The 23,239-nt window shown below is 43.0% G+C and overlaps 1 protein-coding gene across 1 annotated transcript; it reads left to right on the forward strand.

Annotated features, from left to right (window-relative positions):
• Nucleotides 1-17,381: 17,381 nt before the first annotated feature.
• On the forward strand, nucleotides 17,382-22,728 carry LOC147987883 (uncharacterized). Its single transcript, XM_087542532.1, has 2 exons — nucleotides 17,382-18,603; nucleotides 22,610-22,728. Exons 1-2 carry the CDS (start codon nucleotides 17,382-17,384, stop codon nucleotides 22,726-22,728), a joined length of 1,341 nt encoding a protein of 446 aa, XP_087398658.1.
• The last annotated feature ends 511 nt before the right edge of the window (nucleotides 22,729-23,239 follow it).

The raw sequence follows: 23,239 nt of genomic DNA on the forward strand, positions 1-23,239 counted from the left end.
AGGAGATTCCAAAACTTGTATATCAAAAGGACCTAATACCTCAAGTATATATAGGTTACAGGGGAGGGAGGGGCTGCCACCAAGGAGGGAAAGACTCTCCTTGGGGTGTCGACCAAGGGGGAGGAGTCCTCCCCTTATAGGAATGGGGCGCCACTTCCTGTTGGGCCTTCGTGGCCCAATACTCTTTCCCCCACTAGACCTTTTAAGGCCCGTTGATATTAAATTAAATGTAAAATCCCTCTAAAAATTACTAAAGCCTTTTATCATTAATTTAATACCTTCAAAAACATTTTCCACCTATATATTATTTATCGGGAATATCCGGTATTGCTCGATAATCTCCGAAACCCTTCCGATGACCCCAAAACGCTTCCAGTTCTTCTTGAAACTATTTTGAAGATTAATGAAATAATTCAACAAATAAATCCTCGATACTCTCATCCTACTAACACTCAACATATCATGATTACCTTAAGCTTGTGACCCCATAGGTTCGGTAAGTCATAGACATGAACGAAACCCCTTCGTACAATGACCGATAGCGGAACCGTGGACGTCCATATCGATCCCTATGATTACACGAATGAAATTCGTGTAAAACTTTGGTTATCATGTGATGTTCCCTTTGCTTCATGATATTTTACAAAACCCAAGCCGATCGTTATCCTCCTGAGTCATGCACATGCTCACTATACCGTTCTTCTCGTTACCATTTTTGTTCTTCTTTCCCGTTGAAGTGTTTCGCCATCCCCGTGACATAGTCACCAGTGTCTGGCTAGACGATGATGGATGATGTCACACCGAGAGGGCCCTAAGAATATCTCTCCGTCGTCTGAGGAGCAAATTCCACTCTCGAGCTATCTAGTCCCTTGTCAAACTTTTCGATGTACCTGTAAGTTCTAATTATGATCACCTAGTTAGAGATGATGTTTGAGCAACCCCAAAGTAGACCATGCAGTAGGAAGTGACTAAGATACTCTCACGGTCTGATAAACTAAAAACACATGTTAACACTGTGTTATAATAATTGATTTCAGACAATATTATCTCAAAGTATAACAAACAAGTTTGGGTCAATTCAATATGGTCGTTTTTCTAACGTCATACTCTCAATGTTGTGTTAGGACTATCGTTACACTTAACAATATCCTAAGATTCGGAAAACATGATCACCAACAACACTTGATCCAGTCTTAGAGGCATGACCGAGAACCTATTCTTTACTTCTTATCATTCCACACGTGCATATGAGTTTTTCACCGAATCACATATTCCAGGATCATAACAATTATAGAATGAAACATAAACTCTTAATTATAAACACGAAAAATATAATAATACAATATTATTGCGTCTAGGGCACATTTCCAACAGGATCAATAATAAATGCCAACTTTTCTTAGAGACACAATGAAAATGACTTACCCATCTACCCAACTATTGGATAAATTATACCAGCCTCCAGAAGCTTTACTATTTCATTTTGTACCACTTTCTTCATCTTAGAATTTAAGCGGCGTTGATGGTCAATAATAGATTTAGCATCTGGCTCCATATGAATTTTGTGTTGACACATACTTGAGCTAACGCGCTTAGAGATCATCCACATTATATCCAATTGTAGCATGATGTTGGGTTAGAGTTTTCAACAATCTCTTTTTCTCGTGCACTGAAAGATTGGAATTGATAAATATAGTATATATCTTTTTTCATCAAGATAAGCATATTTTAGTGTATCTGGGAGTTTCTCTAGTTCAAACGCATGATCCACCTCAGGGGTGGAGGATATCCCAAAATCTGAATAGGTATTATGTTTAAGAATAGGCTCTTGCCTAAAGAATATTTTATATATCTCATTTGTTTCACTCATATGCATATCATTCTTAGGATCTAACAAATATTGTTATAAAGGATCAATAGGAGGCACAACAACAGAAGCAAGACGTACCAACAATTACATCTTCATTAGGTGAATCTCTAACATGATGTTGTTTGGTGAACATAAAAATTTAAATTCATGAGATTGATCACCAAACTTAACTTTAGCCTTTTGTTTAGAACAATCAATTTCAGCTTCAACAGTGTTACAGAAAGGTCTAACAAATATAATAGGACGGAAATTATATTGTTCAGGTCCAAGTACTAAGAAACCAGTAGGATATTCGATTTTACCACACAAGACATCAACGTCTCTAATAATCCCAATTTCTTTTATCTCGTTAGGTGAAATATCATGCATGACTTCTTAATAAAGAGAAAAAAGAATTGCACTTATACTGACACCAATATCACATAAAGCATGATAGCAATGATCATCAATTTTTACAAAGACAACAGGCAAGCTAGCTACCCCTTTATTCTATCTTTCTTATTTTGTTCATTTCTAACAGGTTTAGCAATTCTAGTAGCATCTCCACAGAAATAAATAACACGCTCATCAAAATTTTCAACCAAAAAATCCTTAACCATGACAATTGAAGGTTCTATTTTAATTTGTTCTAGGAAACGCCACCACCAGTAAGTGTAAAACACATAACCACATGTGGCTTTAAGCTCATCAGCATCAGGTACCCAATTTGCCTTGTGGTACCCTTGGATACCTGGTATAGTGAAGTCCATAGCTCGCGCTACCTTTTTTATGAAGCCACATCACATACACAGAGATGACACGTGACGACGCATATCGTTAGAATTGATGAAAATGTATAAAAAAATGTGTGGCTAAGTTGTTGTATCATTTTTATGAGAACTACGTGTCATCAGAATTGACAAAAATGTATCAAATGTGTGGTTAAGTAAGTTGATGTATCATTTTTACGGGTTTCATAGTTCAGGCATAATATTGTAATCGTGCTACAAGTTTACACATCATGGTCGTAATTAATAGTGTTAAAAAATGGTTGTAATTAACTCTTCTAAAAAAACCTTATCTTTTGCCCCCACTTTTGGTTGCTATTTGATCATTCCCTATGAGGCTATGACATCTCGGTCCCGCACACAATAACCAAATTGCCCCTCGTTCCCCCATCCTCTTCGGATCAATCTCCTCTTCGTGCTCGGCCACGGCGGCGTCCCTCCCTCCGCCCTCTGCCTTTGCCCCTCCTCTTCGTGCTCGCCCACACCCCACCCCAGCTGGTCGCCGTCCTCGGTCACGGCGGCACCCCTCTGTCTTATCCTTGCTCCGGTACCGGTACCACCACCAGATGGCCCGATTCACCCCCGTCCACCCTCTCCCCCTGGCGGCGACCTCCACTGCGGACGCAGTTAGGGACTGCAGAGGCTTCCCAACGAGCGCTGCCCCCCTCTCTCTCTCTCCGACTACCCCACTTTGACATTGGATAACATTCATATGATCCCGTCTTCCTTTGTTCAGCTATTCTACAGATGGACTTCACTATGTATCTTTTGAATCACAGGCAACAGGAAATCTGGTGATGGTGTGAAGTGTGCACCAACATTTTCAAAATTACAAGCCAGATCTGCAACAACAAAGACTTGTTTTGCTGTCTTTCATCGCATTGCAAAATACAGACATTCCGATATTCTATTATAGCAAGTTCTTAATGCATTATATCATCATTACGAGCCATGGTGATAGAATGCCCCAAAGAAACGGGTTTAATCTGCAGCACACTGTTTCAATCTCTGCCCCATTTTCATTTTTCAGTCGGCAAGTAGAAGCCCATAATGCTAAAATTTAATCCTGAACTGAGTACCTGAGTTTCTGCTTACGGACTGTATATGTTACCTTAATTCAACAGATAAAGTTTGAGCGTAGCAGTGCATGTGTGTTTGTCTTGGGTCTTCTACAGATTTGAGTTGTAACACATCATACTTGCAATCTTGTTTTGTATGTGGCTTTCTCCCACATTAATCATTCTGATGTGTTACCAGATCTTCCCTTGGATCCTCACATGGACTTCGTGTGAACTCTTAATTCTCTAAGACTAAGAAGAAAATTGAATAGAAACTGCAACGGCATAGCTAGTAGTGTCAGTTGCACGTCCAATGGAAGTGAGCATGCAGTTGGTGCTAAAGGTGATGATCGTTTAGCTGATGTTGACTCTACCACATGCCATCAGTCTGATCTGCCATTGAACATTGACATTGGTAGCAAGATGGTACTAAGTTGAATTCCATCTTATTGCAATATTTGTGCTTTATTGAACTGTTTTTTATACTTGAGACTTTCAATTTATTCCTGTGCTTTGTTAGTTAAACACTTATTTTTTATCTTCTCAGTAGTTAACTTGTATTGTTAGTACCATACCATGCTTTACTACATGCCTACGTCATTCTTGTGATCAGTAGAAAACTCTTATGCCACTATTGACATGCAGAAAAGTTTTAATGGCTCATCTCTAATTAGCTAAACACGTGAAATATGGGATATGGCCTACTCATTTTGTGTAATTGGGTGATGCTATAAGCAAAACAATGGCCAACTATGAGTACTAACTGCATCCTTTTTCCTACAGAAAACTAATCATTATACTGGTGCGCAAAAATATTCTATCATCTTTAGTGAGATTTAAATGGGAAACAGAGGCTAGGGGAATATGATTGGTTCAGTAAACATGTGCACAGTTTCTTCTTGGAAATGCATTACACTTTATGCAGCAAATAATCTAAATATTGATGGTGAATAAAATGGAACAAAAATTTGGATAGAAACAAATGATTGAATGGTGGCAGAAATTTCAGTACATGGTAGAAGATGTGCTATACAGTTCATACCTTGTGCATAAAAGTATTTGTGTAATTGTGTTTAATTTATGAGACAATACCAGTCTTTTTATGTTGAAACATCAAACACCACAACACCAAACTTTTGTGGCCTCATTTATCTGTACATGAAGTTCTGTTCTGGTAATAGTGTCCATTATACAGGGTATGCTGTTCGTTTTCTTAACATATTTTCCAATATTAATTCTTGAAAGTGATACTAGCAAACCATACAACTATTATTATGCTGTGCTACTTGAACATTGTGCCAAAGAAGTTATGATACTTCGTATTTGCTCAATCAGGTATCCAAGCGGTCTTCTCGTGCTGGCAAATAAGTTAGGGAAAACATGCAGGGAACAAACTGTTAGGGATGAATTCTTGAGGGGATGAAGAGAGGGTTGTGATGGACATCAGTATACTTCCCTCGGGGTTTGTAGATTTTAGTGACTTCTTAAGGGGGGTGAGTTAGATTTTGGTGAGGTATGCACCCTATGATCCTCTTCTAGTAGTTATTTATAGATGAAACAAGGAATAAAATATTTTAGTTAGTGACTATGCTTGGTCTGTGGTTAAGTAATGTGTGAGGATCTTCGTGATAATGACGAGCTCATCGTGCATACATCAATGATAATATTACTATGTTAGGAATCTATACTACTTTTGAAATATTGAATTAGGTTAAAGATATCATTAGTTGTTAAAGATATCATTAGTTCTATTCTTTAACTTGCAATTATGTGTTCCTTTCTTTTCCAAAAGATTGCTACTGTCGCCGCTGCTTGTTTAAGTTTCTAGATCATGACCAATGACTTTATTGCTGCTTTGTTGAGTTTCTAGATTTTAATTTAAGACCATATATTGAATTTCTCACATTTCATACCTTGAAACATGCTGCTCATGATATCACCAGAAGTTTGGGAAAAGAATTTTCCTCTACTATGCAATGCCGTCCTTTTGCCTTGTACTCTATATAGTAGACATGAAATGATTTTGGGAATTCTCTGCTTATAGGATATAAACAATGAGCACAACGTAGAACCCTTGTTTAAAGGGAAATAGTATGTTACATTTCTTGACAGGCAAATAGAGAACTGTATGCCAATATTATCATTGTGTTTTTTCTGTAACATTTGCATTTCTCATCTGGTTGCGACTTATGACCCAGCGCTGAGAATATATATACAATACAATTGAGGAAGTATAGAGAAAATGCAAAATTAAGGCTAGAAGTTAACCAGCTGCTGTGGGTAAAATGGAGAGCATCCAAAACTGTTGACCTAGTGGGATTTCAGAGCTCTCAACTCATCATCCAGGCCAAGTTGAGTATTGAGCCCAAATGTGCCTCAGGAGAGACACATACGTATACAAACATGCATGGATTGTCCAACATAGCCATAGTCCTAGATTGCCTGCTTAGGAATGATAGCCCAACCTTTTGGATCTACATGCTAAAGACCCAATGAATTGTCTGATACATGTTTAGAAGTGTAATTGAACATTTTGAGACCCCAATTTAACAAGACTAAGAGTACTCATGACCAGAGGGACTCCAACTCCATGGCGCTAGCGGATCACCAAAGAACAGCCTCCTCTCGAATTCCTTGAGCAAGAAGAGAGACAGTAGGAGTTCTCCCCTTGTAAACGCACTCATTACGATGTTTCCAAATGAGCCATGCAACCACCATGAGCAAGGAGTGGAACCCCTTGTGCTGCCGAAAATCAATCAATAGTGATGCTTCAGAGTTCAGACCACCAAATTTGGAAGGATAGATGGTGTTGACTCACTAGAACTGATTGCACTAGGCCAACAGATCGAAGGGTCTCCAACCAAACCTGTTTGGTGAAGACACAGTCAACCAACAGATGAGTAATAATTTTCTCCACCTGATCAGAGGGGACATTTTGAGGGGTGAGTCAAGCCTCGGTGTGCAAGGAAATTAGTAGTCCAGCAGCGGTTGTGGCAAACCAACCACGAAGTGCTTCCTTCACTAGTAGGAGCCCAAGATTTCCAGTGTCGGCTTGGGTCAAACTTGGTGCTGCCCTCAAAGAAGGATTTGCAAGCGGATCTGGAAGAGAAAGTACCTGAAGTAGTAGCAGTCCAATTTGCCTGTCCTCGACGTTCTCTTGCAGCTCCACTACAGCTTAAAGTTCCATAATCTGAAAAAAAAATCCTTCTAAGGCTTGAATAATTGCCAGTTATTGCTAATGACTAACCCAGCAATTATCTTTTTTCTGACAAACGTAAGCCCCCCAAAGGAGTAAAGGACCCCCCTGCATATATTAAAACAGATCATAGTATCGGAACATAGAAGTCCCAAATTTCAGAAGCAACCTGGAAATAAATATTACAATTCGTCCCAGAAGGGACACGTACACCACCCACCGCCCATGGACAGCCCGTGTGTCAGTCTGAACCACAGGAGTCGCTTCGAGCTTTGGAGCGGCTTCCATGTCACTGCTACTGACCGGAGCAGGCCTGGCGGCCGGCAACACCGCAAGTGGCCTGCGACGCACTCTAATGACCCCTCTTGGCTTGCGGGTTATGCAGCTACCACCGTGGCGAGGATGAAGCCAAGGGATATGCCGACGGCATGAAATAGGATGAAGCACATGCTCCAGAAACCAACAGATAGCCCCTGGATAGGGCAGAAGGGACCGCAAATGGTTCCAGTAAAGGACAGCCTTGATTTGGTGCATGGAGATGAAGGGGCCGTTTGGATTTATGCCCACACCAGCCCGACCAAAACGACGGCGTGCCAAAATTTTGGCGAAGGAAATAGCCACCGGGAAGTCGCCCACGCGCTAGTGCAGAATCACAAGTCTGGCCAAAAAGTTGGCTGTGAGCCAAAAACTTGGCTGCAATCCAAACGCTGCCGAACCTGTGGTCAACGTCCAAAATTTTGGAAGGGCAGCTTGGGGCTGCCATCCAAACAGCGCCGAAAGGAAAACATCACCAAATCGGAAGAACTGGTGCCAGAGCATGCCGAGAAAACATGCACCGATTCTCAACTTTCCTGCTCGAACCAGATGCACTAGTGCAGAACCGGGCAATAGCACCGGTTTGGAAGGCCCTTTAGTGCCGGTTTAGGAACCGGCACTAAAGTGTGGGCACTAAAGCCCTCCCCCTTTTAGTACCGGTTCAGCACGAACCGGTGCTAAAGGGAAACCACGTGGCACGAGCCAGCTTCGGGGACCGGGAGCCCTTTAGTACCGGTTGGTAACACCAACCGGTACTAAATATTTGTGGGTTTTTGTTTTATTTTGTATTTTTCAATTAAATTTGTGTTATCAATTTAATTTAGGATTGTTTTACGTTATAATGAGTTGTAGTCGTCGTCATCATCATCATCATCGCATATTAATAAATAAATAAACTTTAGCTAGCTAAAAATCATCATAGTCGTCTAATTACCACTATTTAATCATCATAGTCATTACCGCTAGCTATCTAATCATCACCAACGCTGGCTAGCTTAAAGAGAAAACATTCACTTTGTAACAGAAGCAAAGATATCATCAAATTCAACATAATCATCACCAACAACGAAGTTCAGGACACGGACATGAGACAAGTATTAATTAAGAGCATGAACTAGTAGCTACTCCTGCTGCTCCCTCTCAGGTAGAATAGCATAGAACATGTATAGCTCTCCTGATTCATCATACTGGAGCATGCAGATGAATCTGTCTCCTAATCTTGGGTTGCGCTTCTCCTTGCTGCCCCCTAATACTTCTCTGCGATCGTTAACAATTTTGCTCCAATCTTTCACTATTAAGCATTCTTCGCTTTCAGAAATCTTGAATGCACTCATGTGTAATGTAGGAAATCTTGGTCGTAATCTAACCATTGACATGCGACATTTTGTCTCGATCCACTGAGGCACAACTGTCACCGGAAGTCCCTGTTGAAGAACATCGTATAGTAATTAATATACTAAGCAATGAAAGTTTAACTTCAAAAATAATGTATGCAAAAGATGCACTAATTAAGGACAAATATTTAAAATCTTACCATCTTTTGATTATAGATATGACCGTAGTTCAATACGATCATCATTGGTCACACGTTTTGAGTACTAACATTTCTAAGTTCAGAAAAAAAAATTGTCTTGACAGTATTAAGATCCTCAAGCCATGAAACATAATGACTTATCTCCTCGCAGTTTAGTTGAGCCCCGGGGCAGTAGTAGGTCCTGTCTACCAAGCGCCGGACATGTTTGCTTGAACCGAAATAAGTTGACAATACAAATTAGTTGTCAACTATTTTTGAATAAACTGTATCAAAGACATAAACATATGCATGCATGGTTGAGAAAAACTTACCAAATGGTAGAACTGGAGGCGTTTGCACATCGACCCAGATGTCTATATTACCTTCAATATCATCTTCCGGACGAATATCAAAGGTGATAACCATATCAGGCTCAAATGCATAAGCCTTGCATAGTGCTTGTCAAGTTTTGCATTCAAAATGGGTGTATGTGTGTCTTCATTATATAATTTGACGTTGAAAGTATACACATGCTCCGTCTTCAAGTAAACTCTCTTTACCTCCATATCATCTATAGCACTAAAACCTATCTTATCCAAGACAAAAATTCTTGCATGGCAGGGATGCGCTAGTAGAATAGTGAAAATTTAAAATTATAAGTTGAAGCAAATGAAGCATAAGTTTTGCATTCAAATAATAATTGACAAAGTGACTTACTGTATCAACTTCGAATGTCTCATCCAGCTTGATGCTGAAGCGTCTACCATCAATAAGGAAATTTTTGTCGCACAGGCCGCGCTGGTCTTCACAGTGTTCGCACATAATGAAATCTTTTTCATCGTCAGATGACATTTCCTATGTTCATATAGGTGAAACATTAAACACCTATATCTAGCCAAATATATATTCATCTAACATTTGACATTAATATATCTAACTATATTCATCTCTAACAATTGACATTACTATATATTTAACTTTTCTATCTAATTCATCTAACATTCAACATTAATCTAACATTTATATAAACTCAAAATATATAAAAAATTAAATAAACAGAAAAACTCATTAATAAATAATATTTTAATTAGATCATCAAATCTCAGATACCTAAATTTTCTTACTAAAAATAAACTAGTTGTATTAATTATTGAACTAGTTCAAATCTCATATACCTAAATAAACTAGTTCGACAATTTTCTAACTAAAAATAAACTAGTTATATTAATTATTCAACTATAGTTCTAATCTCTAGTTCGACAATTTTTCTATCTATCTAGCTAATTCATCTAACATTCGATATTAATCTAACATTCGACCATCTAATTAACTTTTCTAAAAAACAGAAAATAAGTAAAAAAAATGTGTGTGTGTGTATGTGTGTGTGTATATATACATATATTATGTGTGTACGTATGTGTGTGTATGCTGTGTACGGGGCGGGGGCGGCGGCGTACGGGGCGGGGGCGCCGGCGTACGGGTCGGCCGGCCGGGTGCGCGTGACGAGACGACGGACGGCGCGCGGCGCGGCGGGTACGCGAGGAGAGCGAGATACGTACGTATACGGGACCGCGGCGCAGGACGACGACGGACGGTGGCGCGCGGCGTTCGGGGCGGCGGCGAGGACGACGACGATGACGACGGGCGACGGGCGGCGACGACGGGAGCGGCGCGCGAGAGGTTGGAGACGCGAAGAAGTGGGGAGATGTAACTGAAATTTTCGTAAGTGTTGTATATATAGGAGAGGCCTTTAGTACCGGTTGGAGCCACCAACCGGTACTAAAGGCCTGTTTTCCTGTTTTGGCCAGGCCAAGAGGCGGGAAGAGCAGGCCTTTAGTACCGGTTGGTGGCTCCAACCGGTACTAAAGGGTGGTCTTTATTATCGGTTGGAGCCACCAACCGGTACTAAAGGCCTTGCGCTACCACCCCGCAGTTCGCAAAGTTTAGTCCCACCTCGTCGGGCGAAGGGCAGCCGCACTGGTTTATAAGCCCAGCCGCGGCTGCCTCTTTGAACTCCTCTATATAGCAGGCTTGTGGGCCTAATTTCTGCGCGCTGCCCTGTGAGTCTGCTGGGCCTTTAGGGCCTGTAATTGCACGCCTGTGGCGTAGCAGGCCCACAGGGCGCCCCAATTTTTTTTATATTTTTTTCTTTTCTCTTTCTTTTATTTATTTCTTCGTAGTTTTTTGTATAGTTTTTTCTTTTCTGTTATATTTATTTGTGAGTAGTTTTTCATCTAGTTTGCCAAAATTCAATATTTTCAGAGTTCATTTTGTAGTGATTTTTAATTTCACGGTCATTTTGTGAACGATTGAAAAATAGCAAATATATTTTTTTCTTTTCTACTTTATTTTTTCTTCTATTTATTTCGGAGTAGTTTTTTCTTTTCTGCTATATATATTTTCTTATATTTATTTCTGAGTAGTTTTTTTATATAATTTCTTTCTTTTCTGCTATTTTTTTCTTTTCTGCAAAACTTGATGGTCAAAGTCTGGAGTTATAAACAAAGTTTTAAAAAAAGAAATGCCAACGTGTAGTGTAATAAGTCCGGAGTTGTAATAAGTTATTAAAAATAAAAAAGAGGAGCAATGCTTCGTTAATTTGCTTCAAGCCTTTCGGAATAGTATAAACTGCACTGCGCGTAGCTCCGTGCAATATACCATATTCCTGAAGGCTTGAAGCTAAGCAACGTGAGCATTGAGCCTCTTCTTCATCGTCTCTGCACTCAGGGCTTATAAACCGCTCCTAGTCCCTCTTTCTTGGCGAGGTGGGACTAAAAAACAGCTTACTAAGAAACTGTAGTACTGGTCACCCTTTAGTACCGGTTGGAGCCACCAACCGGTACTAAAGGTGGTGCTATGCCTGCACAAAATTTAGTGTCATTTAGTTCAAAAAAATCATTGAATGCATGAAAAATAGCAAATGAAGATAGAAATGGTTGAAAGTTGATGGCGTCGCTTTGAATGGTGCATACTGAATGCACAAAAATTCTGAAGTTGTAATAAGTTTAAAAAAATGAAATGCCTTTGTAACAGATGAGTTTAATTTCGTCAGAAACCTGACTACTTCGAAAGAGATTGTTCAGTTTGTAAACGAAGTGCATCCAGTTTTAGCCGTAAGCCTCTCTACTTTCTTGCACATGCTATGTGGGTGAAATGATGATATCATGCCAAGTTTCAACTTTTTCAGAGTTCATTTATAGTGCTTTTCAATTTCCAGGTCATTTAGTTTTCAAAACAAATCATTGAATGCATGAAAAATAGCAAATGAAGGCAGAAAGGGTTGAAAGTTGATGGCGTCGCTTTGAATGATGCATACTGAACGCAAAAAATATAAGAGCATTTACATCATGATCTTATATTTCTTTACAGTCTAAATTGTCAATATGATCTTATAACATAAAAAATACTTTGATCATCAATGATATTTGTGTGTACAATCTGAATTTTCAATATGAGTCATCAACGATTTATAAACCGATGAAGACTCATATTGCGGCCACAAATTCTACACATAGAGTTCAATGAAGACTAAGTGCTTGTGATAGTTTGAGAAATAACATATTTAAGGTGGTAAAAGGCTTGTTAGGGGAGCGAGGTGGGACTAAAAACAGCCTGCCACAATGTCATTAGTACCGATTCGTGGTACGAACCGACACTAAATGGTGATGGTGGGGCCATAGCCTGACCGCAGGCTGACACAGCCTCTTTAGTACCGGTTCGTGATACGAACCGGTACTACAGGTTCGCCACGAACCGGTACTATTGATCGCCGCCACGAACCGGCACTAATATACACATTAGTGCCGGCTCTAATGCAAACCGGCACTAATGTGCTTCACGTTTGACCCTTTTTCTACTAGTGATGGCACCTTAATGTACAAGCACTAGATTTCAAGCACAAGAAGAAAGCCGGTCATGGAGATCTTGTGGGGAGCAAAACCGGCAAAGTAAGAATGGATCTGAAGCAGGGGATTTTATTGGAAGGAAAGGAACGAGCCAGATCTGCTGACATAGAACCCATCTTCACCCCTTGGCAAGAAGCGAAGGATACAAAAGGATCTGGTTCAGCAAGATCTGGAAGGGGAAGGTTATTGGAGCTGGGACAACCTGGCTTTACCATGGTAGGGCCATCGCCAAGAACCACAGAGACAGCAACCACGAGCATGGAGAAAATCATATCTCGCTGATGCCCCTCACCGGCAAGAAAAACCCAGAAACAGCCATAGAGGACTCAAGAACAGCTACTACTACACCTAGACTACACAAGGGAAGGGCCCCTCGCCCTACTTGCCACCGGCTAGTCCGGGGAGGAGAGGGGAGGGGCCGGCGGAAGGAAACAGGGAAGCTTAAGCTAGAGATGAGCGAGCGGAAAGAATGAGGCTGTGGGAGGAGTGTGTTACTACGCTGGTCGTTCCGCTGCTAGATGGGTTGTGTGGTGCGCAACTATAACCCACCAATTATCAATAAGCACTAATAAGGCAGTAACAAGGGTCAATCAACTGAAATATAGCAGTTCCAAAATACTGCCATTAATAATTGAAAGAGATATTCCAACACCACTCATCGTGCATGGATCTGTACATTTCCTATGCAAACACGGATCACTCTCCATCTTTCACCAACTAAAATATAGCAGTTCCAAAACCAGCGTCAGATGAACTTTGAGGCTTATGATTCATTATTCTATTGATAGGCAGCATTAATGTGTCGATTGTAAGTTTATAATCCTCCTTAGGCTGGTCGTAATGGTAGTATCATAGCTAGTATCATGCATGCCAACTAGGCAATTTTGATGATTTGTCATAGCATTAAATGAAAAAAAATAGGGTGTAGTATCATATCATGATACCGTATCATATTAAATGTTATGCTACTTTGTGTCATGCATGGCAATAAATAGAGTACTACATGATACTAATATATGATACTATGCATTAGGGAGGTAGTATCATACACTAGTATCATATGCATGATACTAATATATGATACTCTCCATTACAACCAGCCTTACTTAGTTAAGTTAGGGTTGTAGTTGATAACTTAAATCTTGGTAGCTATTGATAACTCTATGCACATTTCTTCTTCTTAATGCAATGATATACACATCGCCTGCGTATTTGAATAAAATTATGGCACCACTGCAGTACATTTCTTGGACACATATATTAATTCAATTATTAAGGTTTTTTTTGGACAATAATAATGAGTCTACTATTCATTTACGGTCACCTGTATTCATTTCCTATTAATGTTGCCATTTCTTCTTCAGGGGATTGGTCAAAAGAGAGGATAGTATATTCTTGAGCTCCTGGAGGATCAGACCACTCAAATCTGGAAGATTTCTGTGGTATGAAATACTTAATCCTGACGGTGAAGGTCACTTGTATTTGTGAGCTTCTAACATAATGTGATTTGGCAGCTTTCAGACTTGGGAAATATACTCCCGGTGAAACAAGCTAGATCTTGACATATTCAGACTTGTGAAATATAATGTATGTGCTTACATATTTCGTGAAACAGATTCAGGATATCATACATAAATAGGCACTGGGATCTTCAAATGATCACTAGAATGGACCGTTCCCTCGCAATCACTAGAATGTTGTTGAGCATTTGTGGCACAACGGGTGTAGTTGCACTGTAAATTGTCAGCGTGTTGTTCATGTAGTTGCAGTTGTACTCATAGTAGTCGGCTTGTTGCAGATGCTATTGCTACTAACGTAGACCAATAGCCCTATCTCCTAACACTAGTTTTTATCTAATGGACCGCAATGTGTTTTCATATATGTATTTGTAATTTCTGCATATTGTTTATGCAGAATGGCAAAAAGCAATATACTCTGTTGGTTTTAACGAGGTCAAGAAGTGTCTTGCATTAAAGGAATCAATAATAGACCTATCTCCTAATGCCCTTTTCCCTACTCTCCTACAGGTGAATAGAGTGAGGGCAGCAAAGATGCGCAAACCAATCCCGACATCTATTCGGCGACGGCGTTGGCCTTGGCTCCATCTCCACTGCCTACCTTCCTCTTCCAAAGATGTAGCCGTTCTCAGTGGCGGTGGCCTCCGCTCACTGAATCGTGGCTGGAGCACTCTGCCCGCTGTGATTTCTGTGGTGATGTCACCAACAGGCGCCGTCGCATTCCAGAGCAGGGCGAGAACAAGGTGCGAGGAGATCTCGTTCCAGGCTGGGCGTCCTCGCCCAAAGTGTATATATGCGCGTGTGCTGAATTCTTTCACGTGCGAATCAAGGAAAGATTGATGAGTAATCATCTTGTTTCGGTTGGAACTTGGAAAGTTGCCGTTTGTTTGTTGGTGCTCTCCATTGTCAATCAATTACACAGTAGTATATATGCTCAGACTTGCATTACATTTTGCTGGGCTTTGTTTTGTTCATCAGTTGTCTTTCTAGTATGTTTGATTGGTTGCACAGTTTAGACCATATGAAGATACGTAGCTGCTGGGGGCAGCAAGCCCGGTCCGATGAGTGAGTAGAAAAAAGAATCGTTGTCCAGTTCATATATACTGTATGTTGCAGGAAAAGGAAGCCACAGGGTGTTAGGCTTGAGTAACACAGCGTCCATAACGTATCAAATGTAGACAGTGATACGAGTGAACCAACATATATATACATCCTACGCAGCAGGCTATACGTACGGTACACACCACTCCAAAGCTGGCCAAGTTGACGGCGCCAGTGCCACCAGGGCGTCCTCTCCCTCCAAACCTTGCGCAGAAGGCGGCGCCACCAGCTCGCCCTCGGCTCCTTCCTGAGAGCGCCGACCTCCAGCGGCTTGATCTCGACGAGCGTGAAGCTCAGAAACACCTGCTTGAGGATCCAGCGGACAGGGCCCCAGTTGAGGTGGTTGTCAACCACCTCAATGTGCATCTCGCCGGCCTGGAAGCGGAAGGAGCTGCAGACCACAATGTGGAAGACGGCCTTCTTGCCCACCCATCCCCTGTAGACCCTCCTCTCCCACCCGTCGTCGTAGTAGTCTGGCCCGGCCATGAAAGAGCCAAGCATGGGCCCTCTCAGGTGAATCATGCGCGCGAGGCTTGACGGCGCGGGCACGCACTCGGAGTTGAGCAGCTTCTCCCACGACTTCACCTGGAGCCTGCACGGCTCCCAGCCGGCCAGGTGCGGCGTCGCGTCAACCCCGCCGATCACCTGTATCACTCTGAGGACCTCCACATGCTTGGCGCCCCTTTTGGTGGTCCAGACGCCGCCCGACTTGCAAAACTCCAGCAGCTCCTTGGCCGTCTCCATGGGTATGTTATATGGGAAGGTCTCCACGCCGTACTTGCGCTCGAACACTAGCCTGTGCTGGGCCTCCAGGCACATCAAGCATGCTGACACGGTGCAACTGCCTGAAATATATGCATGGAAACCCACACCACACCAGACCAGGTTGATGAACGTTGAACATGCATGCATGGAATTAATGGAACGCACGGCCGACCGAGCTCAAAAGCGAAGCAAAGAATCACTCACCGTCTTCCTGTGGGATTGGACAGCCGATGACATCGATCCAGCTCCATGATTCTTTTGGCCGGTAGTCCCGCGTCGGACATCGTGATGGCGCGGCGGGTAACGATGTCCGATGGTGTTCTCTGGTTCCGCCGGGAGGCGCTGCGAATCGTGCTTCTAGACGAGCGTGATTGCACAGTCGACGCACGATTTCTCCGGGAACGTGAGTCCGTAGACATTGGAAATATCATCTCGTTCCCCTGTCATTTTGCTAGGGTTCGCGATCGAATTCCGGCGCCGGTCACCGGCGTCGTTCAAGCGGCGGACGAGATTCCGGCGGATAGGCCTGTGGCGCGCGGTGCGGGTACGTTTCCGCCGTCGCTGGCAGGAGGGCCAGGGCTGTTGGGGCATGGACCGGTCCATCAGGGCCCTGATGGTCGACACGTGGGGCAGACGAGATCGGACCGCCATGATAGACCCAACTCTAGGGTTTCCTTGTGCGATGCGGGTATTAAACCAAACCCCGAGCCCCCGCCCCTCACTTTCGATCTGAGCGAGTGCTTGTCTCACTTCTGGGACGCGCCGCTGGGGGCTAGATCTAGGGTTCCTGAATCCTTCGGCTGGTGGGAAGGAAAAATTCGAGGAGATAATCGTTCTTTTGCCCAAGTTGTGGCATCCCCCACACAGATCCCACCGCTCGATCCGGTTGACAAGAGCAAAATCATCATGAGGGGAGAGGGATTTGGTGCGGGGCGACATGGTCGTGGGGCTGGGCGTTTCGATCGTGGCCGGGGACGCGGCCATGGCCTTGACCACCACGTCTGGAAGCGCAAGACGGAGACGGGGGACTCGTCGACCCAGAGAGCTTCGGGATCTGGAGATGCGGGATCGGAGAAGTGGGACAAGGCGGACGGAGGCAACCAGGCTGAGCCTCTACGCCGGGAGCGGTGGGGAGCGGACGAAGGGGACATGAACATGGTCCGCACCCATGGGAAGAACACCACTCCTCCTCGTGCGCAAGATCCTCTTGCATATCCTGGTAATATCGCTCCTCGCCCCGAACCATGTCAGATCTGTAATCTGATTGGTCATTTCACTGCTAGATGCCCGCAAGCTGTGTGTGATAGATGTAAGAAGAAAGGTCATTTGCATGTGGTATGTACTGAGTTCCTGCCGTGGGAGTGTTTTCCTATGATGTGTGCGTTTCAAAGCAAGGGGCAGGGATTTTTCTATATTCCTGATTTTAGCATTGATAGACAAGCTAGAGAGAGGATTTTTAACGTGATTGTTACTATCACTGAGGGGTCTGCTCCGACCAAAGATATAGAACATGAACTAAGCATCTATGTGGGGCAGGGGTGGAGATGTTCTGCTAGGTTTTTTGCACCTCAAAAATTTGTGATGAGGATGCCTAATCCTAGGGATGTGGATCGTGCTTTGTTTGTGGAAAATGTGAGACTGAAGCAGTGTGGAGTTTCAGTTAAGTTTTCTCCTTGGTCTGAAGATATTGAATCTGAGGGCCTGTTGGAAATTGCTTGGGTTCGTATTGGAAAGATTCCTCCGAACAAGAGATGTGATAGGACTGTGGCCTATGTGGGTGGATTAGTGGGCATTACTCTTGAGGTAGATGTGTCTACTATAAATCGTTCCTCGTCTGTTAGAGCCAAAATTGGATGTCGCTCTGTTGATCAGTTGCCTGCTACGGCGGAAGGTGTCCTGGGGGGGCGTTTCTATAAGTTTACCTATGAGGTGGAAGAAGTTCTTATCAGGAATCCTGTGATCAATGACCCTATGGGTGTGGAAGCGAGAGATGCACCTACTAAACCTGATCAGACTCCTAAACGCAAACGAGCTGATCAGGAAAAAGAGGAAAAGCAAGCTGATTTCCCTGAGAGTAGCAGAGATGGTGCTGGGGCTCGTGGGGGCAAGACCTGTCGTCTGTCACCACAAGACCATGACCTCTCAGAGTCATCTGATAGTGAAAACGATACATCCCTACTTATTGAAACACTGGCAAAAGAACATGAGATGGCTGGAGGAGGTATAACTCTGGATACCTCACGCTGGATGGTGGCTATGGAGACTGATATAAATATGGCCTCGCTGGAACATGTGATTGAGCCTAAAGATGTGCAGGTAAATGATATACCCGCAACTCGCCGTTCGCTGTCTTTTGATGTTACTGGGGCTAACTCTGCTCAGGTTGTGGAGGTGGATGGTGACATATACCCAGATCTGAAGACCTCAAGTGACTACATTGTACAGCTTCCTCTTTCTGATCACAACGATGAGATCATCCTCACACCTCCCCTCGCGCCTGAAGTGGCACTAAGATTCAGCAAGCGCAATACGCAGGGGGGACAGGAGCATATTGAAGCTAAAGCCATTAATTTGGCTCAAAAGAAGAACCTGGAAGGTAACATCAGTATATCTTGCAAAAATTCTTTCGATGCTCTTTCTGATAAAGAATTAATGCATAGAGCCACTTGTATGGGGGTCAAAATACCTGATAATGATTTTACTTGTGTGAATGTTCTTAGAGAGCTGGATAGGGTGAAAAAAGTCTAGATAGTAAAAAGAATATTGGGGACAGTAATACTGATATTGAGGATGATATTGTAGTAATCAATGGACTAGGAAAATCCGTTCCTGCTACCTTGACTTGGCTTGACCAAGACGAAACTGTATTTGAGCAAAAAGCTTCTGGTAAACTGAAGAATAGGAGACATAAAAAGAAATCTGCCGTTAAGCTCTCTAGACCTGTGACTAGGAGCCAGTATAAGGCAGTATCCTCAGAAGATGTGTGCTGTAGTCCTGCAATGCCTCCTGGCAGGACTACTAGATCTTATTTTCACAAAAAACGTTCCAAATGAGAGGGCTTATTTGGAACTGCAGAGGGGTAGGCAAGAAAGGAATGGCCACCTGCCTCTCAGACATGATTAGTGACCATTCTCTGGATTTTATTGGTTTGCAAGAAACGATGAAGGAACATTTTACTCCTAAATGCATTAGGAGAATTGACCCTTTTGGTCTTTTTCATTGGGAATGGATTCCATCTATGGGGAAGTCTGGTGGCATCTTAGGAGGAGTGAGACAAGATACTATGGAAATCACCTCCTGTAAAAAAAGGAAATATGTTTTGCAGCTTAACCTGCATGACAAGAAGAAAAAAGCTGATTGGGGCCTGCTGGTGGTTTATGGGGCAGCCCATGAGGAGTTTAAAGAGGAATTTCTTATAGAGCTGGCTGCTAGTTGTAGTAGCATGACTGTGCCTTATATTGTAGGGGGGGATTTCAATGTCTTGCGCCACGGGGATGAGAAAAATAAAAAGATGCAAAATAATAGAGCTACTGACATCTTCAATTCCATCATCAATGCCTTGGCCCTGAGAGAGATTTATATAAGTGGAGGGAAATATACTTGGTCTAACAACCAAGCCCACCCTACCCTGGAAAAACTGGACCGCATCTTGATGTCTGAAAGATGGGAAGATATGTTTCCTATGGCATCTGTCAGGAAGTTGGTGCGGGAAATCTCTGACCATAATCCTTTACTTCTCTCTGATGGAGAAGAGGGGCGTGAAGCTCCGAAGCCTCGTGAGTTTCGTTTCAACTTTTCGTGGACTAAAGATGAAAATTTCCTTCCTACTGTGAGTAGGATCTGGTCGAGGAAAGTATACTCATCGGACCCTATTGATATCCTAAATATCAAACTTAAAAGGTTTAAGAATTACTTTAAAGGGTGGGGGTCCAATAAGTATGGCCATGACAAGAGAAGGAAAGAAGAGCTCAGGTTGGAGTTAGCCCTGTTGGAGGAATTGGAAGAAAATGGCCCCCTGTCCCCTGAGATGTACAGTAACAAAATGGATATTAGTATGGAACTACATGAGCTTTTGGTAAACGAAGAGATTTTTTGGTTGCAGCAATCTCATGAAAGATGGCTGCTGAAAGGGGATCTCAATACTGACTACTATCATAAGATTGCGAACGGGCGTAAAAGGAAGAACACGATCCATTCCCTGAAAGTTGGGGATGTGGAAATAGAAGGGACTAGTAATTTGATCGCTCATGCAACTGAGTACTACAAAAACCTTTTCGGACCTGCACCCGGCAATGAATTCCATATGGATCCTGATACTTGGACCATTAATGAAAAACTTGATGAGGAGCATAATGCGGATTTGTGTCGGGTCTTTACGGAGACTGAAGTCAAGGAAGCTTTGTTTGCTATGGCACACAATAGAGCACCCGGGCCGGACAATATTCCTGTAGAATTCTATCAGGTGTGCTGGGATATAGTGAAGGATGATATTATGCTCCTGTTTGAACATTTTCATAAAGGGGAATTGGACGTACAACGCCTTAACTATGGAGTGATTACTCTTCTTCCCAAAACCGCGGGCGCGGACAAGATTCAACAGTTCCCGCCGATTTGCCTCCTGAGATGTCCGTACAAACTTATAACTAAGGTCCTAGATAGGCGAGTCGAAAAATATGCTGATAAGCTTATAAATAGGGCCCAGAACGCTTTCGTGAAAAAGAGGAACATCATGGACGGGGTGATGTCGCTGCATGAAATCCTTAACTATACTCACGTGAATAAAAGAGTGGGGGTGATTCTGAAACTTGATTTTGAGAAGGCTTACGACAAAGTCAATTGGGATTTTATTCTTGAGTGTCATAAGCTCCGAGGTTTTAACGAAAAATGGTGCGGGTGGATCAGAAGTATCCTGCACAATGGGACTGTGAGCATTAAGCTGAATAATCAAGTTGGCCCTTACTTTCAAAGTGCGAAAGGGGTCCGGCAAGGTGACCCCCATTCCCCCTTCATGTTCAATTTAGCTGTGGACTGTTTGGCTAAAATGATTACTAATGCCCAAAAAAGTGGCCTGATAGTGGGGCTGGCCGCTGATCTAATTCCTAATGGAGTAGCAGTTCTCCAGTATGCGGACGACACCATCATATGTCTGGAGCATGACATTGACAAAGCTGTTAACTTGAAAATACTTCTCCATATATTTGAATTGATGTCTGGTCTTAAGGTGAACTTCCAGAAAAGTGAGATCCTCACTGTGGGAGGCGATGATAATGTGGTGAAAATGTATGCAGACCTATTTTGTTGCGAAGTGGGCAGTTTCCCCATTAAATATCTAGGGATGCCTGTCAGCTATACCAACCTTAGAAATTCAGATTGGGAATTCATTGTTACGAAATATATGAAAAAATTTGAAGCATGGATAGGCAATGCAGCTTCGATGGGGGGGAGGCTGACCTTACTGGACTCGGTTGTCACCCAATTATCTTTATATCATATGTCTATGTGGCTCATGAATAAAACTTTCATTGAGCGCTTAGACAAACACAGAAGAAAGTTTTTTTTGGCAAGTCTGCAATAAGAAGAAGAGGTACCATCTGGTTAGATGGAATAGGATCTGCAGATCCAGAGATAAGGGTGGCCTGGGTGTAAAGGATTTACACAAGCAGAATGTTAGTTTGATGGTTAAATGGTGGTGGAAACTGGAGACCCAAACGGGTATGTGGCAAGATATTGTTCGGGCACGTTACTTGACTAATAAATCTGTGGCGTCGGTAAAGCCCAGATTTTCGGATTCCCCCTGTTGGAAAGCCCTGCTTAAAGTCAAAGATATATACTCTGTGGGTAGGAAATTCATTTGGAATCTGGTGATCTTGTTAGAGTCTGGAAAGATTCCATAAACGGGTTGAGTCCTTTTCAGACCCTCTACCCTTCGCTGTTTGAGATCTGCAATAATCAGGATTGCACTATTGCTGGTTTTAAGTCTGTGGACGTCCACCCTTTCTTTAGAAGAAGACTCACCCCTGAATTATCCCGACAATGGGAGGAAATAAACAAAATGATTAATAATATTCAGTTGAGTAAGGATATGGACCGGGTTTACTGGGGGCTTAATAGCAATGGCAAATTCTCCACTAAATCTGTGTATAAATGGCTTGAAAACCCTCTTAGTGGTTGCCATTATAGATGGATTTGGCGAGCCAAGATCCCTCTCAAAATCAAAATCTTCATGTGGCAATTGTCCCAGGACGCTGTGCTCACTAGACAAGTTATGAGAACGAGGAAATGGACTGGGAATCCCACGTGTTTTTTCTGTAATGAGTTGGAAAACTCCCAACATCTGTTTTTTACTTGCCCTGTTGCTAAAGTGATCTGGAGATGCGTTGGGATAGTTCTGGGTACTGAGATGTGCCCGAATAGCTACTGGCAATATTTTGCTTGGTGCCACACTTTTCTCCTTGATGGACAAAAGTACTATACGGTGGGCTTGGCTGCTGCTTGCTGGGCCATTTGGCTAGCTCGAAATCGAGCTACGTTTGAAAAAAAGATTATCAAAACGCCGTTTGAGATTGTTTTCTCCATGTGTTCTTTCCTACTGTATTGGACAGGACTGCAGGAGGAGGAGGGCGCCAAGGAGCTGCGAAGCGGTGCTGAGATGATAAGGTCGAGCACGATGCGCATGATGGAGATGTGCAATACGGCGAGGGTGGCGATCGGAGGAGATTGAAGGGCTGCAATTCTCTCGTTGGCTGGAGCTGGACGACCGTACGATCATGTGGTGGCGTTTTGGTTCTTTTGTGGATGTCTCATGGCTCAGGCTGTAGTTTAAAACTTTTGAGTGTTTGTTGTGGATATTCGGTGCTGTCTAGGTTTTCGCCCCCATAGCATTCGTTTTGATGGCGGGCGAATGTAGTGGGTTTCCTGGCAGTGCCCGAACTCGCTTTACCTCTTTCCCTCCTCCTGACATGTTTCTAAACTTTGTATTTCCGTTCATTTGCAATGGAAAGGGGTATAGCCCGGTTCGAAAAAAAAAACTCATGCAACCCATCCTTCAGCTCCTCCAACCAGAAATTGAGCCCCAACTCAGTGATCACCCTCAGGCTCGCCGCCACCCCCGGTACCTCCCGCGTGCCAAGAAAACCTCCTTCGCTGCCTTCGTTCCCCCGACGACCAATGACTCATCCTGGGCTGCGGCTGCGAGCGGCACAACATGGGACGCCGTGCCCCTGGTGGCGACG

Source organism: Triticum urartu, chromosome 2A (genome assembly GCF_056163025.1).
Source record: "Triticum urartu cultivar PI428250 chromosome 2A, HENAU_Tu73, whole genome shotgun sequence".
NCBI lineage: Eukaryota > Viridiplantae > Streptophyta > Magnoliopsida > Poales > Poaceae > Triticum > Triticum urartu.